Genomic DNA, 22,442 nt, shown 5'->3' with positions numbered 1-22,442 from the left:
ACTGGCACACACATCCTCCTGAGGGGGGGAGAGTTTGAGATTTCTACACCATCTGTGTGAAGAAGGGTTTCCTGGTATCACTGCTGAATGACCTCGCTCTAACTTTATCACGTGTCCAAGTTTTTACATTTTCCCACAAGAGGAGATAGCTCTGCTGGACCTACCCTGCTGAACCCTTTTATCATTTTAATCACCTCATTTTGATCACCCGACAATCTTCCGCATTCAAAACGATGACAAGCCAAGTTCATGCAACAAACTCAATTTTCCTGAACTATGAATACCTACAGAATGTGGAAACAATCTGGTCTTTTTTTTCAGTTTTCTTTTTAAAATAGTTATTCTCTTTTCCTATTACACAATGACACTGAGTCAGACATCCTTCCACTCCTGTCTCCCTTGGCATCATGGGGTAATGCACATGCCACAGTGCCTTAAGATTCACTTTTGTAACAGAAGGAGAATAAGCCTTCCCATCTCCATGGGAATGGATTTACAATCCACTTTGAAACTGAAATCAGGGAGCTGAATGAAAGGTCAGAAAGTTGAACTTTTGGGGATAACTTACCAAGGAAAGATCACTATCCGAAGATCACCTCAATACCCAGTATATTACGATGGAAGACTTGGCTATAGAGTTTATTGATCCTAATTAGACGACCATAGAGTTGCATTCACGGCTGCCCATCACTCAACCTCAGCTATTAAAAGTATTCTTGGGCCCATGCCCACCTTTTTGAGCTGAGACACTGGAGGTGAAACTGGGCTATGACAGTGGTGCGGGCTAATTCAGCAATTAGTTATACGCACTGTACCTGATTTTGTTTTCTACTGTCCCTTATTCAGCCTGTTGTGTACTACTGGCTCAGACCAATATCACAACCTGTTGATCCTCATTCTGATTAAGTTCTTTAAGCTGACTGGGGGAGTGGAGGATAAGAATGGATGTAAACTTACCTCATGATCGGTGTGCCAAGTGTCCAAGCATGCAAACAGAATGCTGACAAGATCTGGGAAAACGCTCTTGACATTTTGTGCATTGCAAATACAAATGTATTCAGAAGAACAACACATCTCGATCATTAAGACAGTAAACTCTGCTAAATTGGCTGTTAAAATACTTGACCTAATATTTCCTATTTGGAAGGCGAGACAAGTGTGTGCAATATCTTTGGCTTCCAAGCATAAACCATATTGTAGGCAGTCAAGCATAAAGGTGAATAGGTATAGAGCAGTGCACAAACACAGTTCAGGTAAGGGAGTTAGAATGCTACACTGTTTTGGCAGGCATTTCAGAAGGGGACTGATTTTCATGCCAGCCCTTGGACAGGAATGGCACAATAGTGGTACTTACTATCAGTGTGTAGAATTATCAATAAAGCAATATACTGGAGATGCTGGAATCTGAAACAAAAACAGAAAACGCTGGAAAATCTCAGCAGGTCTGACAGCATCTGTGGAGAGAGAATAGAGCCAACGCTTCGAGTCGGGATGACCCTTCGTCACCCCACTTCTGCTATCGTTCCTCCTATCACCATTTCGAACTCACTGGGGAGGGGACAGCCTGTGATTTTGCAATCATCACCGTAGACTCATAAAACAAAGGAGGCGACCATGGCACTAATTGTTAGTCCTTTGGGGTGATTATTACATTGAAGATACAACAGGAAACAAGAGATAAATATCCTCGTTCAGGGTTAGAAATTCCAAAGTCAATTTCTGGTAACATTGCTGACAAAACAACACATTCCAAACCCCCGAGGAAACCAGAGGATCCAGGGCCCTTTTCTTTCCAGAATGAACAAGATTCACATGGTAGTATGATTGATTCATATACAGAACAAAATTGTCGGAATTATAAAACAAATGTAATTTAATAGCAGTGGTTCCCAGACTGAATGTAATGTTCTACATTCTCGCATTGTCTCATTATGTACTTGTAATCAAAGCAGTTGTAACAATTCTGGGCTTGGCATTACCATGGCAAAACATTCCATTGTTCTAACAGGGGAACTGCCACCCTTGCCTAAACATCATTCAAATAGCTGATAAAGCATTGACGAGGCAAGGTTTGGCTGACGGGGGGTAGGGGCAAGTTTGAGATTTGAGGCTCGAAGCAACCCGAGTTGGGAAATGTCAGTTTGTCCTTATCTGAAGGCCGAGTGGAGAATTATGCAGACCAGCAGGCTAAACTGTGAACTGTACAAACCAACTGGCTGAGTGGGGAACTGCACAAACCAGCAGACTGAGTGGGGAACCGCACAGACTCGCAGACTGAATGGGGAACCGCACAGACCAGCAGACTGAGTGGGGAACCGCACAGACCAGCAGGCTGAGTGGGGAGCCGCACAGACCAGCAGACTGAGTGGGGAACCGCACAGACCAGCAGGCTGAGTGGGGAGCCGCACAGACCAGCAGACTGAGTGGGGAGCCGCACAGACCAGCAGACTGAGTGGGGAGCCGCACAGACCAGCAGACTGAGTGGTGATTCACACAGACCAGCAGACTGAGTGGGGACGCGGACAGACCAGGAGACTGAGTGGGGAAGCGCACAGTCCAACAGACTGAGTGGGGAAGCACCCAGACCAGCAGACTGACTGGGGAAGAGCACAGACCAGCAGACTGAGTGGGGAATGACACAAACCAGCAGACTGAGTGGGTATCCACACAGACCAGCAGACTGAGTGGGGAAGTGCACAGTCCAACAGACTGAGTGGGGAAGCGCACAAACCAGCAGACTGAGTGGGGACGTGCACAGACCAGCAGACTGAGTGGGGAAGAGCACAGACCAGCAGACTGAATGGGAAGCAGACTGAATGGGAAGCAGACTGAGTGGGGATGTGCACAGACCAGCAGACTGAGTTTGGAACTGAACAGACCAGCAGACTGAGTGGGGGTCCACACAGACCAACAGACTGAGTGGGTATCCACACAGACCAGCAGACTGAGTGGGGAAGCACACAGTCCAACAGACTGAGTGGGGAAGCGCACAGTCCAACAGACTGAGTAGGGAAGCGCACAAACCAGCAGACTGAGTGGGGATGTGCACAGACTGAGTGGGGAAGAGTACAGACCAGCAGACTGAATGGGACGCAGACGGAGTGGGGACATGCACAGACCAGCAGACTGAGTGGGGAAGTGCACAGACCAGCAGACTGAGTGGGAAGCAGACGGAGTGGGGAACTGCACAGACCAGCAGACTGAGTGGGGAACTGCACAGACCAGCAGACTGAGTGGGGAAGCGCACAGACCAGCAGACTGAGTGGGGAGCCGCACAGACCAGCAGACTGAGTGGGGAGCCGCACAGACCAGCAGACTGAGTGGTGATTCACACAGACCAGCAGACTGAGTGGGGACGCGGACAGACCAGGAGACTGAGTGGGGAAGCGCACAGTCCAACAGACTGAGTGGGGAAGCACCCAGACCAGCAGACTGACTGGGGAAGAGCACAGACCAGCAGACTGAGTGGGGAATGACACAGGCCAGCAGACTGAGTGGGTATCCACACAGACCAGCAGACTGAGTGGGGAAGCGCACAGTCCAACAGACTGAGTGGGGAAGCGCACAAACCAGCAGACTGAGTGGGGACGTGCACAGACCAGCAGACTGAGTGGGGAAGAGCACAGACCAGCAGACTGAATGGGAAGCAGACTGAGTGGGGACGTGCACAGACCAGCAGACTGGGTTTGGAACTGCACAGACCAGCAGACTGAGTGGGGGTCCACACAGACCAACAGACTGAGTGGGTATCCACACAGACCAGCAGACTGAGTGGGGAAGCACACAGTCCAACAGACTGAGTGGGGAAGCACCCAGACCAGCAGACTGACTGGGGAAGAGCACAGACCAGCAGACTGAGTGGGGATTGACACAGGCCAGCAGACTGAGTGGGTATCCACACAGACCAACAGACTGAGTGGGGAAGCGCACAGTCCAACAGACTGAGTGGGGAAGCGCACAAACCAGCAGACTGAGTGGGGACGTGCACAGACCAGCAGACTGAGTGGGGAAGAGCACAGACCAGCAGACTGAATGGGACGCAGACTGAGTGGGGACGTGCACAGACCAGCAGACTGAGTTTGGAACTGCACAGACCAGCAGACTGAGTGGGGGTCCACACAGACCAACAGACTGAGTGGGTATCCACACAGACCAGCAGACTGAGTGGGGAAGCACACAGTCCAACAGACTGAGTGGGGAAGCGCACAGTCCAACAGACTGAGTGGGGAAGCGCACAAACCAGCAGACTGAGTGGGGACGTGCACAGACCAGCAGACTGAGTGGGGAAGCGCACAAACCAGCAGACTGAGTGGGGACGTGCACAGACCAGCAGACTGAGTGGGGAAGAGCACAGACCAGCAGACTAAATGGGAAGCAGACTGAGTGGGGACGTGCACAGACCAGCAGACTGAGTTTGGAACTGCACAGACCAGCAGACTGAGTGGGGGTCCACACAGACCAACAGACTGAGTGGGTATCCACACAGACCAGCAGACTGAGTGGGGAAGCACACAGTCCAACAGACTGAGTGGGGAAGCGCACAGTCCAACAGACTGAGTGGGGAAGCGCACAAACCAGCAGACTGAGTGGGGACGTGCACAGACCAGCAGACTGAGTGGGGAAGAGCACAGACCAGCAGACTGAATGGGAAGCAGACTGAGTGGGGACGTGCACAGACCAGCAGACTGAGTGGGGGTCCACACAGACCAACAGACTGAGTGGGTATCCACACAGACCAGCAGACTGAGTGGGGAAGCACACAGTCCAACAGACTGAGTGGGGAAGCGCACAGTCCAACAGACTGAGTGGGGAAGCGCACAAACCAGCAGACTGAGTGGGGACGTGCACAGACCAGCAGACTGAGTGGGGAAGAGCACAGACCAGCAGACTGAATGGGAAGCAGACTGAGTGGGGACGTGCACAGACCAGCAGACTGAGTTTGGAACTGCACAGACCAGCAGACTGAGTGGGGGTCCACACAGACCAGCAGACTGAGTGGGGAAGCACACAGTCCAACAGACTGAGTGGGGAAGCGCACAGTCCAACAGACTGAGTAGGGAAGCGCACAAACCAGCAGACTGAGTGGGGATGTGCACAGACTGAGTGGGGAAGAGTACAGACCAGCAGACTGAATGGGAAGCAGACGGAGTGGGGACATGCACAGACCAGCAGACTGAGTGGGGAAGTGCACAGACCAGCAGACTGAGTGGGAAGCAGACGGAGTGGGGAACTGCACAGACCAGCAGACTGAGTGGGGAACTGCACAGACCAGCAGACTGAGTGGGGAAGCGCACAGACCAGCAGACTGAGTGGGGAGCCGCACAGACCAGCAGACTGAGTGGGGAACCGCACAGACCAGCAGACTGAGTGGGGAACCGCACAGACCAGCAGACTGAGTGGGAAGCAGACTGAGTGGGGAACCACACAAACCAGCAGACTGAGTGGGGAACTGCACAGACCAGCAGACTGAGTGGGGAACCGCACAGACCTGCAGGCTGAAGCTGAAGACAGGAGAACAGATGGCCCAAAGCCCCATTGCCTGAAGTGTAAATGATCGGTGAATGAGGAGTAATTACCATCCTTTATTCCCCACTAGAACATTATCTCATGTTCTTCCAGTACACTAAGCACCTTGCCAACTGTAATTTCTTCCTGTTGTTGCATACCGAACATTTGAGACAGGAGTTGCTCATACTGTAACGGGACTGAATTACAAAGATCAAATCACAAAAAAATCTTAACAGTTGCTGGATATAACGAGGACTGAAAATAGGTCAGAAATTCATTTGAAATAACACCACAAGTCTTAAAACTGAGTCTCATTTTCAAATAAAGTACATTGTTTACTCCATAAAATTAGAGGTCAAATTGTTGATAATTGTGGTCATGTTGCATCCATCAGTTGTACATTGATCAGTGCATGAGGTGACATGTCTGCAGTCCTGAGGTACAACTAATGTGTTCTTGCTGGAAGCCAGTTGTTCTCTCAAAGGAAACATCTCACTTCATTGGGTCTCAGGAATTGGCCAGTCACGCTCCTTAAAATACTTCTTCAAGCCCTTCACATTGACGGGAGGGAAATAAGCGCCAATCCGTTTCCGAATCCACCACTTACCCTCCGCCGCATGGTTGCCATTGGGCTTGCTCAATTTGTAGCGATAGTGTTCTCCCCGTATCCACCTGTCGACAAAAACAGATTCTGTTATCATGGCTGGATATTGGACCACCCATGCAGGAAAGTGCGCCAGAATCATGTGGATACCTTGCCGAGGAGGAGAAAGAAAATAACTGACTTGCATTTATATAGACCTTAGATGTGAGATGGAGAAAAACACCAGCACCCCAGACCTCAGAGGAGGCAGTTGCAGCTGAGATTTGTCATCCAGCGTCTCTGAACCCTATGGTAAGCTCATTCACTGGCTGGTAGCATTCAGTCTCTGTTAGGCAGGAGTCAAACATATCGCTGAGGATGAGAGGAGCATCGCTCTGTCCTTACTGCAAGCCATCATCATTTTCTTGCAGCGTGCGGTCAATGGCTTTATCGTCCTGCCAATGAATATTCCCATTGTCAGGATGACTTCCTGCAGGCACCACATCAGTGAGTGGATGGCAGACCCCATGGTGGGAGTGTTCTTCACTCCCTAGTCCTGGCTGTCCCCAAACCAGGATGCTATGAGGGTGTCTCTAACCCTTCCGCCCATGCAGGCCCTGGCCATCGGCCTGGGTTCTTCCTCTTCCTCCTCATTTGTGTGTTGGCTCTCACCACCCTCCTTGACATCTCCTCCTGGTCCAGCTGTTCTCCCCGCTGCAGTATTAGGTTGTGGGGAGCACAGCAGATTTCAGTGCCGTGGGACACCCTCTGGGGGTTGTATTGGAGAGCTCCCCCCCAACTGGTCCAGGCACCCAAGCTACACCTTGGGCAGCTCAACCAGCCTGTGGGTTGATGCATGAGCACCATTGTATCAAGACTCCGTGGGGGTTTGTGGTCTCCGCACTAGCATCATTAGCCACCTCCTGACAGGGTACCCCTGTCCCCGAGGAACCATCCCTCCAGCTGCTGCTCTCCCTCACAGATGGCTGGGATCTGAGAGCGTCCTTTGTCACTGCCATGGATGTTCCCTGGGAAATGGGCACACACCTGCACTAATGCATCGTGTGGTCACAGACAATCTGGACATTGAGGGAGTGGATTCCCTCGCAGTTTATAAATGGTACTCAGGTCCCCATGGAGACTGCAGAGCCACGTTGGTGCAGTCATTCACACCCTGCACCTGGGGCATTCCTGATATGTGGACAAAGACCACGGCCTTGGCATCTTGGCTCACCTGGTCCGAGTCAAGGTTGATGTACAAGTGGGCCTTCGTGAACAGCACATCAGTGACCTCCCTTATGCATTCGTGGGCTGCTGGCTGCAAAGTGCCGCACAGGTCACCGTGCAGCGCTTAAATAAGGCACTTGCATCACAAACAAGCGTAACAGTTCCAAGTTAAAAACTGGACTCCAATCAGTGGCACACTCATGTATTGCAGTACTGCTTGATTGACACAATTGACTCATCACGGAAGGGTCAGGGAGCTTCCTCCTGTGGCAGGCGAGGCACACCTGATCATTTGAAGATTGCAATTAGCATATCAACTTCATCCTGAGAGGGCACTCCCATTCCCCCAGCTCACAAGAACTGTGGATTAAACCAGCCACCCAACTGGAGCAGCCAGCCACCCTAACACTAATCTCTGACAGTCATAACCAGTGTCCTTGAACTTCCATACAGCTCATCGCCTTTGTCCTCACAGTGCCGCCCAAGTGTGGGGGTGAATTCTCACCGCAGTTGTCCTCTCCCCATGAGGGTCATCACGCCACATGATGCTGGAAAACAGCTATTGTCAGAGTCCTCCACTCTGCCCATGCAGCCTAGCCTCTCATGGGACTCCACTCAAGAACATCACAGTCGCCCGAATGCTGACCCTGTGTATTTGCCTGCTCCACCTCCCATTCTGGAAGGGCAATTCCTCAGCGGTTGTATCGCCACAAGCCCAGTAAGGAGGACACAGGATGCGGTGCATGCCCGCTATCCACCAGACCCTTTTAACCCAGACATGAAGAGCCACTGCGGCCTGCAAGCAACCCCTCCCCTGAGATGCCGATACTGAATTCACCCTGAGAGAGAGAGGGACAGAGGGAGACCTGTTTTCTGAAAGCTCCAAAACAGCAGCCTCCAGAGAGAGAGAGAATGATACCTCTTGCTTTTTGCAGACCCAAGCAAAAACTGACTGCTTTTCTTTGTAAGCTTAGCTCTGCTCATTCACATGATGTTTGTCTCTTGTCAATCAACCTAATCAAACCCTACTCTGAAACCCCAGGGTAAAAACCAAAAAATAACCAAAAATGCAGTAGCACAGGTTAAAACAAACACCCCCTTATCTCAATGCAATTATTCTCCTGCATTCTCAGCATGTGGGATTCCTGAGGCAGACAGATTGGCGCCACATGAACAGAACTGAATTTTAAACATGCCCCTCACGAGAAGCATGCTATAAATACATTTCCTAAAGACACAGCATCATCACAAAAGGCACGTGTCTTTCTTTGACAGTCCTTTGCAGATTCACTAATAATCAGATCTAGGTTTTGTCAGTCTTCCCTGACTCAGTGCCGCACAGGGGTTAGTCCATTTAACAACTAAACCACTGGATGGGAGGTGGTGATTTCAATCTTTTTATTTAACTGAAATACATGTCTCCAACAACTGGAACTCAATTTCAAAGTGGGTTAGAAACAGTGCAGGTCTAAGTACAATCATGAAAACAGCCAACTGTGTTAAGTGATTCACATCAGTGAAATCTTGCTAATCTGTTTTCCCTGAATCATTTGTGGTTTACAATACGAGAAAATCACAACAGGCCATGCTAAAGGTTGTGTTAAAAATAATGAGTTGTTTTAAAAGAATGTTATAATTGAATTTTCAGAGTCCTGAGGATTGGGGTAAACATCATTAGCAATCTCGTAAAATGTGAGTGGAAGTTATCACTTTCCTCTGCTGCCTTGAACTTTGCGACAATATCAGGACATGTGTGTTTCTTTTAATTTTATGAAGAAGCTTTCCATCAGGCAGCAAATGGAGAGTAATTTTGGGCAACACAGTGGTTCGCACTGCTGCCTTACAGCGCCAGGGTTCGATTCCCAGCTTGGGTCATTGCCTGTGTGGAGTTTGCACATTCTCCCAATGTCTGCGTGGGTTTTTTCCGGGTGCTCCGGTTTCCTCCCACAGTCCAAAGGTGTGTGGGTTAGGTAGATTGGCTGTGCGAAACTGCCCCTTAGTGTCAGGGGAACCAGCTAAGGTAAATGCATGGGGTAATGGGAACAGGGCCTGGGTGGGATTGGGATCGGTGCAGACTCGATGGGTCGAATGGCCTCCTTCTGCACTGTACAATTCTATGAAACTGAAATGTTTTATTCTAGCGCGTACCCTTTAAGTCCACAATAGACTCAGGAAAGCCTTAAGAAGTTTACTAAGTTGATTGATGTTTCTGCTCCCAAAGTTATGGGTTAAAATGTACCTTAGAGAAGAACTTAATTAGAAATATTTTGTTTTCCATTTTGTTGCCCTCTTGAAAGTGGTGACTTCTGACAGGTTTCAATCTCATTCAGAGACCCCTTGCAAAAGGATTATTCATCATAACGCTAGCCTAGATATTCCTGAATTCCTTTGCCCCACCATTGAGGGCCTTGCCTTTAGCTGTCAAGGTTCCAAACATTGCACTTCCCTACCTAACTTTCTCCCGCTCTTTCAATTACAATTTAGCTTTTAATGTCTTAATATCTCCCAAGGTGTTTAAGAGGAGAGTTGCCAAACAGAATTTTACACCAAGCTGCATGAAAAATCAGGACAAGTGGCCGAAATCTTTATCAAAGAGGTAACGCTAAAGGAATGTCTTATCATAGAAATCATAGAAACCCTACAGTACAGAAAGAGGCCATTCGGCCCATCGAGTCTGCACCGACCACAATCTCACCCAGGCCCTACCCCCATATCCCTACATATTTTGCCCACGAACCTCTCTAACCTACCCATCTCAGGACACTAAGTAGCAATTTTAGCATGGCCAATCAACCTAACCCGCACATCTTTGGACTGTGGGAGGAAACCGGAGCACCTGGAGGAAACCCACACAGACACGAGGAGAATGTGCAAACTCCACACAGACAGTGACCCAAGCCGGGAATCGAACCCAGGTCCCTGGAGCTGTGAAGCAGCAGTGCTAACCACTGTGCTACCATGCTAACGGGGGAGGGAGAAGAACTGAGGAGGTTTACAGAGTAAATTCTAAAGGCTCCTTCAAACCAACCTCTTCGACTTAGCTGTCCTGGGTTATCTCCTTATGTGGCTCAGTGACAGGTTTTGTTTAATAATGTTCCTATGAAGCAACTGTGACACCACTTTAAAGATACTGTCTAAATGTAAGTTGCTTGTTGGTATGACAGCATTAAAATGGTTCTAAGAGAGCCCAACAGCAGGATTGGGAACTCTCCTGCCTGGGAGTCAAAAAAAGTCCCTCTCCCGCCTCCTTCTTCCTTGCCTTCATCTCTATTGGCAGGGCAGTGTTGAGATTGGAGGGAAATTGGCTGACTTCCCACCCTTACTATCATTAGTACAAGATGAAATGGCATTTGATTGAAAACTGTACTTGGATTATTGGAAGAGCTAACTGCCCATTATAAAACAATACAATGCTAAATTTAACAACGCTCATACAATTGTGGGTTTCCTGAAGAGGAAATACGCCACAGAAAGAAAAAGACAGAAATAATTTGGTTTCTCCAACTTTGGAGTTACACGCGTTCCTTCCAAAATCAATGTGCTCACTGCACACTAGGAGTGGAATTTTCCTGTCCCACCCACCACGGGAATCAGTGGGCGGGACAGGGCCATACAAAGGTCCGTTGACCTCGGGTGGGATTTTCCGATCTTGGGGCAAGCACAACCGGAAAATCCCACCTGTGGCCTTTAAGTAGATTGAATTCACTGATAGCCTGGAGTAGCTATTGCTGCAGACACAGGCCATTTGTATCACAGGGTAGCATTGACATTGTATATTGGTAACAGCTAAAATATTGACTGTTATTCCAGTTAAAAATCTTTGAGCACAATCATGTGTGGGTTGGCCTTTCTGATCACCAGCCTGGGCAAGCAATTGGAACCAGAAGTATAGCCAGAAGCAGGTTATTTGACCCATCAAGTTTCAGCTAGCTTCTTAGCAGAACAATGCAGTTAGTCCCATTTCCCCGCTCTCCCTGTACCCTTGTAATCATAGAATCCCTACAATGCAGGAGGAGGCCATTCGGCCCATCGAGACTGCTCCAACCATTATCCCACCCAGGCCCTATCCCTGTAACCCCATGTATTTACCCTGCTAGTCCTCCTGACCCTAAGGAGCAATTTAATATGGCCAATCTACCTAACCAGCATATCTTTGGACTGTGGCAAGAAGTATTCACCCAATACTCTTTTGAAGGTTATTACTGAATTCACCACGCGCCCTTGTTAAAAAAAAAGTTTTTCTTCATGTGGCCTCTGATTCTTTTGCCAATCACCTTAAATCTGTGCTCTCTCATTATCAACCCTTCAGCCATAGAGAACGGTTACTCCTCATTTACTCTATTTAAACTCTCCATGATTTCAAACACCTTTATCAATTCTCCTCCGAGCATTCTCTGCCCCATCAGGAACAACACCAGGTTCTTCAGTCTATGCATTTAACTGTAATGGGAGGTCTGTCATATGAGGAGAGACTAAGTCAGTTAGGATTATATTCACTGGAGTTTAGAAGAGTGAGGGGGGATCTCATAGAAACTTATAAAATTCTAACAGGGTTAGACAGGGTAGATTCAGAAAGAATGTTCCCAATGGTGGGGGAGTCCAGAACTCGGGATCATAGTTTGAGGATAAGGGGTAAATCTTTAAGAACTGAGGTAAACAGAAATTTCTTCACCCAGAGGGTGGTGAATGTGTGGAATTCACTATCACAGAAAGTAGTTGAGGACAAAACGTTGTCTGATTTCAAGACAAAATTAGATATAGCTCTTGGAGCTAAAGGGATCAAGGGATGTGGGAGGAAGGAGGGGATCAGGATATTGAATTTGATGATCAGCCATGATCAAGATGAATGGTGGAACAGGCTCAAAGCAGAACGAGGCTATTCGGCCCATCGAGACTACTCCAACCATAATGCCTCCTTCTGCATTGTAGGGATTCTATGATTACAAGGAAACGGGGAGAGCGGGGAAATGGCCTACTCCTGTTTCTAGTTTCTATGCAATCTCTCATCCCTGGAACCATTCTAGTCAATCTCTTCTGTATCCTCTCCAAAGCTTTTGCATCCTTCCTAAAGCCCAGAATCGGATCTGATTCTCCAGCTGGGGTCCACAATGTGGTTTGCATGGATTTAGCATAACTGGCTTTTGTATGCTATCTCTCAGGATATGTTTTAATAATCATTCAGGTAGGCTATTGAATCTCTTTCTCCTTGTTGCCCTATTTCGCCCTGTCGTTTCAGAATTCTCAATACCAATCATTATCCAATGGACAACAGTGTGAACTGGAATGGGCTGCGATGCCCCCGGTGGTCAAATAGCCTGCTAACACTCAGTGGGCCACCCGGACTATTAGCACAAGAGATAAGTTTCAATAAAAGTCAGAGTCTTCAAGCAACGGCAGGGCAAACTGGAGGAACAAGGAGAGAGAGATTCAATGAACAAAAATATGTTTTATCTTTTCATGGAAGCAAATGTTTGACAAACATTTTTTGTTAAATGTTTACAGACACGTGCCAAGGACACCATTACTCTCCCTGATCAAGCATCTAAAAAAAGCAGAAGTTCCTAAAGACCTTTTCATGAAGACGGTGGCCCTTTAACAATTGAAAACAACAAATCTTCCTTTCAAAGGAAGATTTAAAAAGCCAATGTCAGTTCCAGGTGCGCCCGCCGCCATCGGGTGGTTCCCATATACACAGGCTGGGGATTATTTTTAAAAACTCACTTAAAGAAAAGTGAGCACCAGAAAGAACAGCTGAGAAGGTTAAAATAGCAGAAAGTTCACCTTCACACTGTTAGGCAGTTTACTTGTAATCCTGCAAACGACTGAGAAAAAGGGACTGCAGCATTTAATCATTTTGAAGATTTTGTTTTGTTTAAAAAAGGATTGGAAAGTCAGCAATATTCTGTCCTTATCGTGGACTAACCAGAAGTGAAGTAACACTTAATGAACAGAAAGTGTTATCTTCATTTTGTTATGACATGGGCAAATGCCAGGTTAATCTTTACTATGGTTTAGATAAATCCTACAGTGCACCTGGCAGCTTGGACTCATTAAAAGTGAGGGCTCGATATCTGGTGATCGCCGAGTCAGAATTCCCCCCATTAATATTCAAGTCCTGAGCAGTCTGTCACACATATCGAGCTGCCAGGGCTGGAATGCTTCAGGGGGAAGGTTGATGCCTAGTAACATAGGGGTGCGTTCCCTCTCTGTCACAGAGAGTAGTCACAAGACACCTTGGCCTCTGCACTGGTCAGGTCATAGTTGGAAGGTTGGAGGAGGGGTACTTCCCTGATTTTGTTCAGGTGCGCCCCCTGGTGAGCCAGCACAGGAACTGGACTGAAGGCATCCATGGGGATATCTGTTGGGTGCAACATGCCATTTTTTTGGATTAAGGATGTGTTGGTCCAACTAGGCAGGAAAAAGAAAGATAAACAGATAAGGGGCAGTCAGAAGGACAGAAAGACTTGCATTTATATAGCACCTTTCATGAGCTCCATAGAATCTCTACAATGCACAAGAGGCCATTCGGCCCATTGAGTCTACACCAACTCTCATACAGAGTATTCTACCCAGGCCCTCTCCTCTGCCCTATCACTGTAACCCCAAACATTTACCATGGCTAACCCCCCCTACCCTTAACATCCTTAGACACTAAGGGGCAATTTAGCATGGCCAATCCACCTAATTTGAACATTTTTGGACTGTGGGAGGAAACCGGAGTACCCGGAGGAAACTCACACAGATGCGGGGAGAATGCGTAAACTCCACACAGTCACCCGAGGCTGGAATCAAACTGGTCTTCCTGGCACTGTGAGGCAGCAGTGCTAACCACTGTGCCATCGTGCCGCAAAAAGCAACGGGATCATGACCAGATAATTTTGTGATGTTGCTTGAGGGACAAATATTGGCTAGGATATCAGGATGAATTTCAGCCACTCTTCTTTGAGTGAGTATCATAGGATCTTTTATGTCCACTTGAGGGAGCAGACGGGGCTTCAATTTAACATCTCATCTAAAAGATGCGGCACCTCCAATCGTGCAACACTGCATTGATATGTCAGTCTGGATTGTGTGCTCAATCTTCTGGAACGGGACTTGAACCCATAATCTTCTGATTCAGAGGCATGAGTGCTGCCCACTGAGTCATGATTGCCACCTAAATAAAGACAACAACAGTGTTCCTGAATCTTTGCCAGATCTCCACTCTGTATCACCAGTGGGCAAATGCACCTAACCCATAAATCTGCATGCAAAAACAGTCAGTAACTAGTCCAGCAGTGCCAGAGCTACAATTTTGGAGCAGAGCTTGAATTTATTGGCAATTATTTCATTTCTGAGTCAGAAATGATTCATTTCATTTAAAAAATAATGCACTTTCCAACCCGGGGGGTACATTATATCAAGCTGTGATTCATGACAAAGTTACAGCAATCTGTTATTCCAAAAGCATTGCTGATTTACATTTTGTTTTCTAATAAAAGGAGAAAAAAATAGTGCATTCATCCAAATACCTGCATAATTCCAACACTGAAGCTTCATGGATATCCTTGTCCAAGTCTTGAAAGGCTTGTCACTTATTGTGACTCTGTATAACGTTAAAGCTCATCCCTCCAGCAATATTAAAGATGTGCGGGTTAGGTGGATTGGCCATGCTAAATTGATCCTGGTGTCAGGGGGGTTGGCAGGGTAAATATGTGGGGTTATGGGAATAGGCCTTGGGTGGGATTGTGATTGGTGCAGATTTGATGGGCCAAATGGCCTCCTTCTGTACTGTAGGTATTCTATGATGATTAACTCTCTCACGGGGGCACACAATTGCCCCTGGAGGGAGTGCAGCACAAATTCACCAGATTGACATTGGGGCTAAAAAGCAAAATGATGAGGGCAAGCTTCTTGACTCTATTCGTGTTCCCATGAGAACAGAACATTGAAGGGTGATCCAATTGAGGTGCTTAAGATGATTAAAGGCATATTTCCTCTGTGGGGGAAGTCCAGAACAAGAGGGCACAATTACAGCTCGGTTGATGTCAGAAACTAAAAAAGAGAAAATGCTGGAAAATCTCAGCAGGTCTGGCAGCATCTGTAAGGAGAGAAAAGAGCTGACGTTTCGAGTCCAGATGACCCTTTGTCAAAGCTAAAAGACATAGAAAGTGGGAGATATTTATACTGCAGGGGGAGGGAATGAAAGATGAGTCATAGCCACAGAAACCAGGGTAAAAGACTGCGAATGGCAGTCCACAGAGAGAATAAAGGGTGTGAATGGCCAAACGACAGAGAAGCTAAAATGAGGACGTTGGGGGAGGGGTGGAGGGGGGGGGGGGAAATGGATGGGACAGAGGTGAGATTTAGAAAAGGAGAAGCAAAAGGGGAGAAAAGGTAAGGGAAGGGGGATAAAGTAGGGGGAAAGAGTGGGGGGGGGGGGGGGATGGAAAATGAAGAAAGACAATAAAGAAATAAAAGGTAATGAACAGTAAAAATTAAATAAAACAAAGGGGTCGAGGTGGGGTAGAGCTAATCATCTGAAGTTGTTGAATTCGATGTTGAAACCGAAAGTCTGTAAAGTGCCCAGCCGGAAAGTGAGATGCTGTTCCTCCAGTTTACGTTGAGCTTCACTGGAACATTGCAGCAAGCCAAGGACAGACATGGGAGCAGGATCGTGTGTTAAAATGGCAAGCAACAGGAAGGTCAGGGTCCTGATTGCTGAGTACTTTCAGTCTGTGCCCAATCAGGACCCTGATCTTCCTGTTGCTTGCCATTTTAAAACACGATCCTGCTCCCATGTCTGTCCTTGGCTTGCTGCAATGAACACCGCTCGACAATCACCAGGCAAGACTGTTCTCTTCCTGTTGGGGAGCACTTCAGCGGTCACGGGCATTCGGCCTCTGATATTCGGGTAAGCGTTCTCCAAGGCGGCCTTCGCGACACACGACGGCGCAGAGTCGCTGAGCAGAAACTGATAGCCAAGTTCCACACACACGAGGACGGCCTCAACCGGGATATTGGGTTCATGTCCCACTATTTGTAACCCCCACAGAGTTTCACTGGCTGTCTTGTCTGGAGACAATACACATCTTTTTAGCCTGTCTTGATGCTCTCTCCACTCATGTTGTTTTGTTTCTTAAAGACTTGATTAGTTGTAAGTATTCGCATTCCAACCATTATTCATGTAAATTCAGTTTGTGTCTTTATATGCTCTGTTTGTGAACAGAATTCCCACTCGCCTGAAGAAGGGGCTTGCAGCTCCGAAAGCTTGTGTGGCTTTTGCTACCAAATAAACCTGTTGGACTTTAACCTGGTGTTGTTAAACTTCTTACTGTTGCTGCAATGTTCCAGTGAAGCTCAACACAAACTGGAGGAACAGCACCTCATCTTTCGGCTGGGCACTTTACAGCCTTCCGGTCTCAACATCGAATTCAACAACTTCAGATGATTTGCTCTACTCCACCTCGACCCCTTTGCTTTCATTCTATTTTATTTAATTTTTTACTGTTCTCTATCTTTTATTTCTTTATTGTCTTTCTTCATTTTTCTTCCCCCCCCCACTCTTTCCCCCTACTTTATCCCCCTTCCCTTACCTTTTCTCCCCTTTTGCTTCTCCTTTTCTAAATCTCACCTCTGTCCCATCTATTCCCCCACCCTCCAACGTCCTCATTTTAGCTTTTCTGCCGTTTGGCCATTCACACCCTTTATTCTCTCTGCCATTCGCAGCCTTTTCCCCTGGTTTCTGTGGCTATGACTCATCTTTCATTCCCTCACCCTGCAGTATAAATACCTCCCACTTTCTATGCCTTTTAACTTTGATAAAGGGTCGCCTGGACTCAAAACGTCAGCTCTTTTCTCTCCTTGCAGATGCTGCCAGACCTGCTGAGATTTTCCAGCATTTTTTCTTTTGGTTTCAGATTCCGGCATCCGCAGTAATTTGCTTTTATTTAGGTTGATGTCAGGTTGCACTTCACACAAAGGGTAGCAGAAAGCTTGAATGTTCTCCAAAAAAGCTGGAGTTCAGAAGAAAACTTCTAAATTGGGACTGGTAGATTGTTGCTCAGAAAGGGTATTAAAGAATTACAGGGCTGAGGCAGATAGTTGGAGTTAAGATCAGGCATGATCTGATTAAATGTCGAACCAGACCCGAGGAGCTGAATGGCATAATCTAGATCCCATGCTCCTGGCTCTTGCCAGGAATTTCCTAGTGGGGGTGAGGGTGAAGTGGATGGGTACAGGTTTGCCCATTCAACTGCCATAATATCAGATGTTCTTCAAGAGCCCTAGATTGGTGGCAAATAGGAATTCAGTTAAACCTCCTCTGCTGGCTGATTGAGGAAACTCCAGCTCCCCTCAGCCGAGGTGAATCCTGATACATATTTATTTTGCCTCTGTTTGTCTAGTTGGTAAACAATTCTAAATGTTTATGCTTTTTTTAAGTAAAGACATTGACCGGCTAAAGGTCTAGTCTGAATTTCAGACTTCACAGAATCCACACCATAGGTGATGCCTGTAGTATTGTTGAACCATTATCACTGTTCTACTTCAAGAATCTAAGCTGTAAGTAAAGAATGGTCTTTGTTGCATTCATTCTCACTGGCAAGGCTGGCAATTCATTGTCCATCCCCAGTGCCCTTAGACAATTGTAATGAAGTGAGCTTAAGACAATTGAGTGACTTACTAGGCCTCTTCCAGAAGGTTGCTAGCAGCCAACCATGTTGGTGTGAAACTAGACTCACATTACAGGCAAGAACAGACCAGGATAACATAATATCATGTATGTATATGGCAAACTAGAATAAACCAGTTTGGTTGGGTAATTGAGCTCCATGTCCCCGTTTGCCCTGCAGAGATATCACAGTCTGGCAATTAGGTTGGATTATGGATTTCTCTAGCTGAACAAATCTGGTTTGCAGCGGTCTCCGGCAATTCGACAGAGGAACTGAGAGGTCTGTTTGTTGAGAAAATGGCTCAAAAATCCAGTCTTGGAGAAAAGGTTATTTCGACACATCGGTGGATTGACCTTCAAAGATGGCTGCATCATCAGGCTGTGGTAGGCCTCTGGGAGTAAAAGCCATAATCGATAGTATGTGGACCAGCTCCGAAATGTTTTTCAGAGCTAATAATATCCTCAATATCCTGATAATCCAGCTGTTAGTCAGACAGTGGGGGAAAGAAAAAGGTGATATTTTTGACAGCAGCAGGCCTAAAAGTGTATGAAACACTCACGATTTTGCTTGCCCCTGATAAGAGAAAAGACATACTGGTGTCAGACACTTCATGCAAACTTACGCAGCACTACAGTCCCAAGTCAATGGAGATTGCAGAAAGCCATCAGTTTGGAATAAAAAATCAGTTGCCCCATTGAGGACATTGGTGAGTTTCTCGTGGCTTTGGAAAAGCTGTGCGTTCATTCTAATTTTGGAGAACATCAAGAACGAGCATTGTCGGGCAGACAATGTTGTTTAAAAATTGAACACATTTGCAGTCAGTTACTGTCATTGCCAAAGTTAACTTTTGACACTGCTTACCAAACGGCATTTGTCTGTCTATGCACATGCCGGAACATGACTTGAAAGAAGTTAGTCGTCTGCTAAAGTAAATAAGTTGCAGCTGAATAAGCAGAAAGCCCCAATGAAGCCAGCTGGTAGGAGTGCTATAAAGTCTTTTTACCGGTGTTTAGGCCAAGATTGGGCACAGAATTGTCCATTTGTGAAGGCTGAATGCTACAGGTGCAGCAGTCATTGCATAGGGTTGTGGAACAGCACCAGGTCAATGAGGGGTCCATTGAGACCCAAACGATTCAAAGCACAAAGATGTCCAATGGAAATTCGCAGGGTATTCGCAGGGCATCGTAGCCCTTGGATGGAGCTCCAGTAAACATGGAGGTCAGCGCGGGTAGATCGGTTAGTGTGATTCTGAATCACTATATCTTATAATGTTGAGTCAACATTAGCTGGAGAAATCACACATAGAGGTTATGGAGATGAGAAAGTTCCCATCTGGAAAGTATGTCAGTTCCAGTCACATACAAAGAGCAATGGGCAAAATTGCCCAACATTGTGGTGAAGGGTGGGAAACCAGTCTTGTTGCAAGGAAACTGGTTAACAGCATTTAAGTTAAATTTAACTTAATAAGAAATCAGTTGCCCCATTGAGGACATTGGTGAGTTTCTTGTGGCTTTGGAAAAGCTGTGCGTTCATTATAATTTTGGAGAACATCAAGAGCGAGCATTGTCGGGCAGATTTGTATGTTGTTTAAAAATTGAACACATTTGCAGGAATGATCTGTTTCGTGTAGAAGCAAAATTCACGGTGCAAGATGATGCGATTGCCAAGTACCCTCAGGTGTTAGTGAAATTGGCAAACCGATTCAAGAGTATAAGGACGATGTACAGATTTAGAGGAATGCAGGACTAGTTTACGGCAGGCCTTGTCCAGGAGAAAATGCAGAGCTAGAATGGAAAACACTTGAGACTGAGAACATTATCACAAAGGTAGGATAGATTAATTGGGCTACTCCCATTATGGTAGTACCAAAATGAGATGGTAGTGCAAGAATATGTGGGTGTAATAAGGCAACCTTAAATCGGGCACTGGAATGTAATCCACCCAATACTTCATCAAACATGGAGGATTGGTTCACAATGTTAGGGGCCAGATTTTTTCAAAGTTATGTCTTAAAATACTGATCTGCAACTTGAATTAGACAATGAGTCCAAATCATTTGTGACTACTAATACACACATGGGTCTATTTCAGTTTAATATACCCTTGGTGTTTGTTCAGCCCTGGAATATTTCAAGAGTAATTAACCAATTTTGCAAGACATTTTGGGAGTGGTGTGCTATTTGGATGCCATACTTACTTCAGGCAGACCCATGACAACAGGCTGCAAAAGGTGGTCCAACGTTTGGAAAAGCATGGAGTTCAGCAAAGACACACAAATGTGAGAGGTTTCAAAATTCTGTAGAGTATTTGGGTTACAGGGTAGACAAAGGTGGGTGACATCCAACCAAGAGTAAAATTCAAGCAATAAGAGCTGTGCTGCACCCTCAGAAAATCTCTAATCTCAGATCTTTTTGGGGTCTAGTAAATTACTACACTAAATTCATATCAAATTTGGCAACCTTGTTGAATGCATTGAATGAACTCTTGAGGAGGGGAGTACCATGGAATTGGACAAGGAAGTGTATTAAGGAATTCCAATTGTGTTAAAGTAAATTGGTGGATGGTACAAAACTTGTACATTACATGTGTCCAAAAAGACAAAGCTAGCATGTGATGTTGTTCACTCCAGTGAGTGAAATTCTGCTCTGATTGAGCATAAAGCTTTGCGAGAGGATTGCATAAATACTTGTACGGTCATAGTTTCACAATTGAAACTGATCATATGCCACTGTTGAATCACAGAATCTCTACAGTGCAGAAGGAGGCCATTCGGCCCATCAAGTCTGCACTAACTCTCTGACAGAGTATCTTACCCAGGCCCTCTCCCCTGCCCTATCCCCATAACACCACATATTTACCATGGCAAATCCACCTAACCTATACATCTTGGGACACTAATGGGCAATTTCTTTTTACCATGGTCAGTCCACCTAACCTGTCCATCTTTGGACTGTGGGAGGAAACCGGAGCACCCTGAGGAAACACACGCAGACATGGGGAGAACATGCAAACTCCACACAGACAGTCACCCAAGGCTATTTTTCATCTAAAGTCTCCAACACCCACTTTAGCTGAATTCAGAATTTTCCCTACTATTGATGTTAGGCTAACAGGTCTGTAGTTCCCTGCTTTCTCCTCCTTTCTTAAATAGTGGGGTTACATTTGCCACCTTGCAATCTCCAGGAACCCTACAAGAGTCTACAAACTTCTGAAAGATGACCACCAATGCATCTACTATCTTAACAAACTCTACAGAAAAAGATAGATAAGGGCGGCACGGTGGCACAGTGGTTAGCACTGCTGCTTCACAGCTCCAGGGACCCGGGTTCGATTCCCGGCTTGGTTCACTGTCTGTGTGGAGTTTGCACATTCTCCTCGTGTCTGCGTGGGTTTCCTCCGGGTGCTCCGGTTTCCTCCCACAGTCCAAAGATGTGCGGGTTAGGTTGATTGGCCATGCTAAAATTGCCCCTTAGTGTCCTGAGATGTGTAGGTTAGAGGGATTAGTGGGTAAATATATAGGGATATGGGGGTAGGGCCTGGGTGGGATTATGGTCGGTGCAGACTCGATGGGCCAAATGGCCTCTTTCTGCACTGTAGGGTTTCTATGATTCTATGATCTGGCGAATTAGTGCAACGACAATAATCTCTCCCTCAATGTCAGTAAAACAAAGGAGATAGTCATCGACTTCATGAAGTGTTATGGAGGACATGCCACTGTCTACATCAACTGGGATGTAAGTTTCTAATTTCTAAGTGTCCAGATCACCAACAACCTATCCTGGTCCCTCCACGCCGACGCTGTAGTTAAGAAAGCCCACCAATGCTTCTACTTTCTCAGGAGGCAAAGGAAATTCAGCATGCCCGCTACGACTCTCACCAACTTTTACAGATGCACCATAGAAAGCATCCTTTCCGGATGTAACAGAGCTTGGTATAGCTCCTGCTCTGACCAAGACCGAAGAAACTACAAAGGGTTATGAACGTAGCCAAGTTCATTATGCAAATCAGCTTCCCATCCATTGACTCAGTCGACATTTCCCGTTGCCTCAGAAAAGTAGCCAGCATAATCAAGGACCACATGGACCTCGCACATACTCTCTTCCATCTTCTTCCGTTGGGAAAAAGATACAAAAATCTGAGATCACGTACCAACCGATTCAAGAACAGCTTCTTCCTGCTGCCATCAAATTTTTGAATGAACCTATTTGATATTAAGTTGATCTTTGTCCACACCCTAGGTATGACTGTAACAGTACATTCTGCACCCTCTCCTTTCCTTCTTTATGAGCTGTATGCTTTGACTGTATAGTGTACAAGAAACAATACTTTTCACTGTATACCAATACATGTGACAATAATGAATCAAATCAAATCAAAAAGCCATCTCTTTTAACACTCTGGGATGTGGGTAATCAAGTCCAGGGTCTTTATCTACTTTAAGCCCCATTAATTTCTCTGGTACTTCTTAAAAT

The 22,442-nt window shown here is 46.4% G+C and overlaps 2 protein-coding genes across 4 annotated transcripts in view; both read right to left on the bottom strand.

The window, feature by feature from the left end:
* Positions 1-1,855: 1,855 nt before the first annotated feature.
* LOC144510605 (uncharacterized) lies at positions 1,856-5,579 on the bottom strand. The gene is made up of 2 exons (XM_078240183.1): positions 3,110-5,579; positions 1,856-2,869 (listed from the first exon to the last, which is right to left on the bottom strand). The coding sequence occupies exons 1-2, from the start codon at positions 5,577-5,579 to the stop codon at positions 2,490-2,492; spliced, it is 2,850 nt and encodes a 949-aa protein (XP_078096309.1). The 3' UTR covers positions 1,856-2,489.
* lmf1 (lipase maturation factor 1) overlaps positions 5,394-22,442 on the bottom strand; it is a 577,648-nt gene continuing 560,599 nt past the window's right edge. For 2 of the 3 annotated variants that reach the window (XM_078240187.1, XM_078240188.1), the window contains one exon: positions 5,564-6,180. In XM_078240187.1, the coding sequence (XP_078096313.1) occupies positions 6,006-6,180 (175 nt within the window). In that variant the 3' untranslated portion in view covers positions 5,564-6,005. Of the gene's footprint in view, positions 6,181-22,442 lie in introns of all 3 variants that reach the window. The other variant, XM_078240186.1, reaches the window with a different exon arrangement.

The sequence above is a fragment of the Mustelus asterias genome, chromosome 23, assembly GCF_964213995.1.
Source record: "Mustelus asterias chromosome 23, sMusAst1.hap1.1, whole genome shotgun sequence".
NCBI lineage: Eukaryota > Metazoa > Chordata > Chondrichthyes > Carcharhiniformes > Triakidae > Mustelus > Mustelus asterias.
Note: the sequence above shows the minus strand (reverse complement) of the source record. Positions and strands in the feature narration are given on the sequence as shown.

Excerpts from the sequence above, each read along its gene's own strand:
- LOC144510605 (XM_078240183.1), bottom strand. The coding sequence starts at position 5,579 with ATGGTAATTACTCCTCATTCACCGATCATTTACACTTCAGGCAATGGG. Across the intron at positions 2,870-3,109 it reads CAGTCTGCTGGTCTGTGCAT|TTCCAAACTCAGTCTGCTGG; the intron begins GTCCCCACTCCG and ends TGGTCTGTTCAG.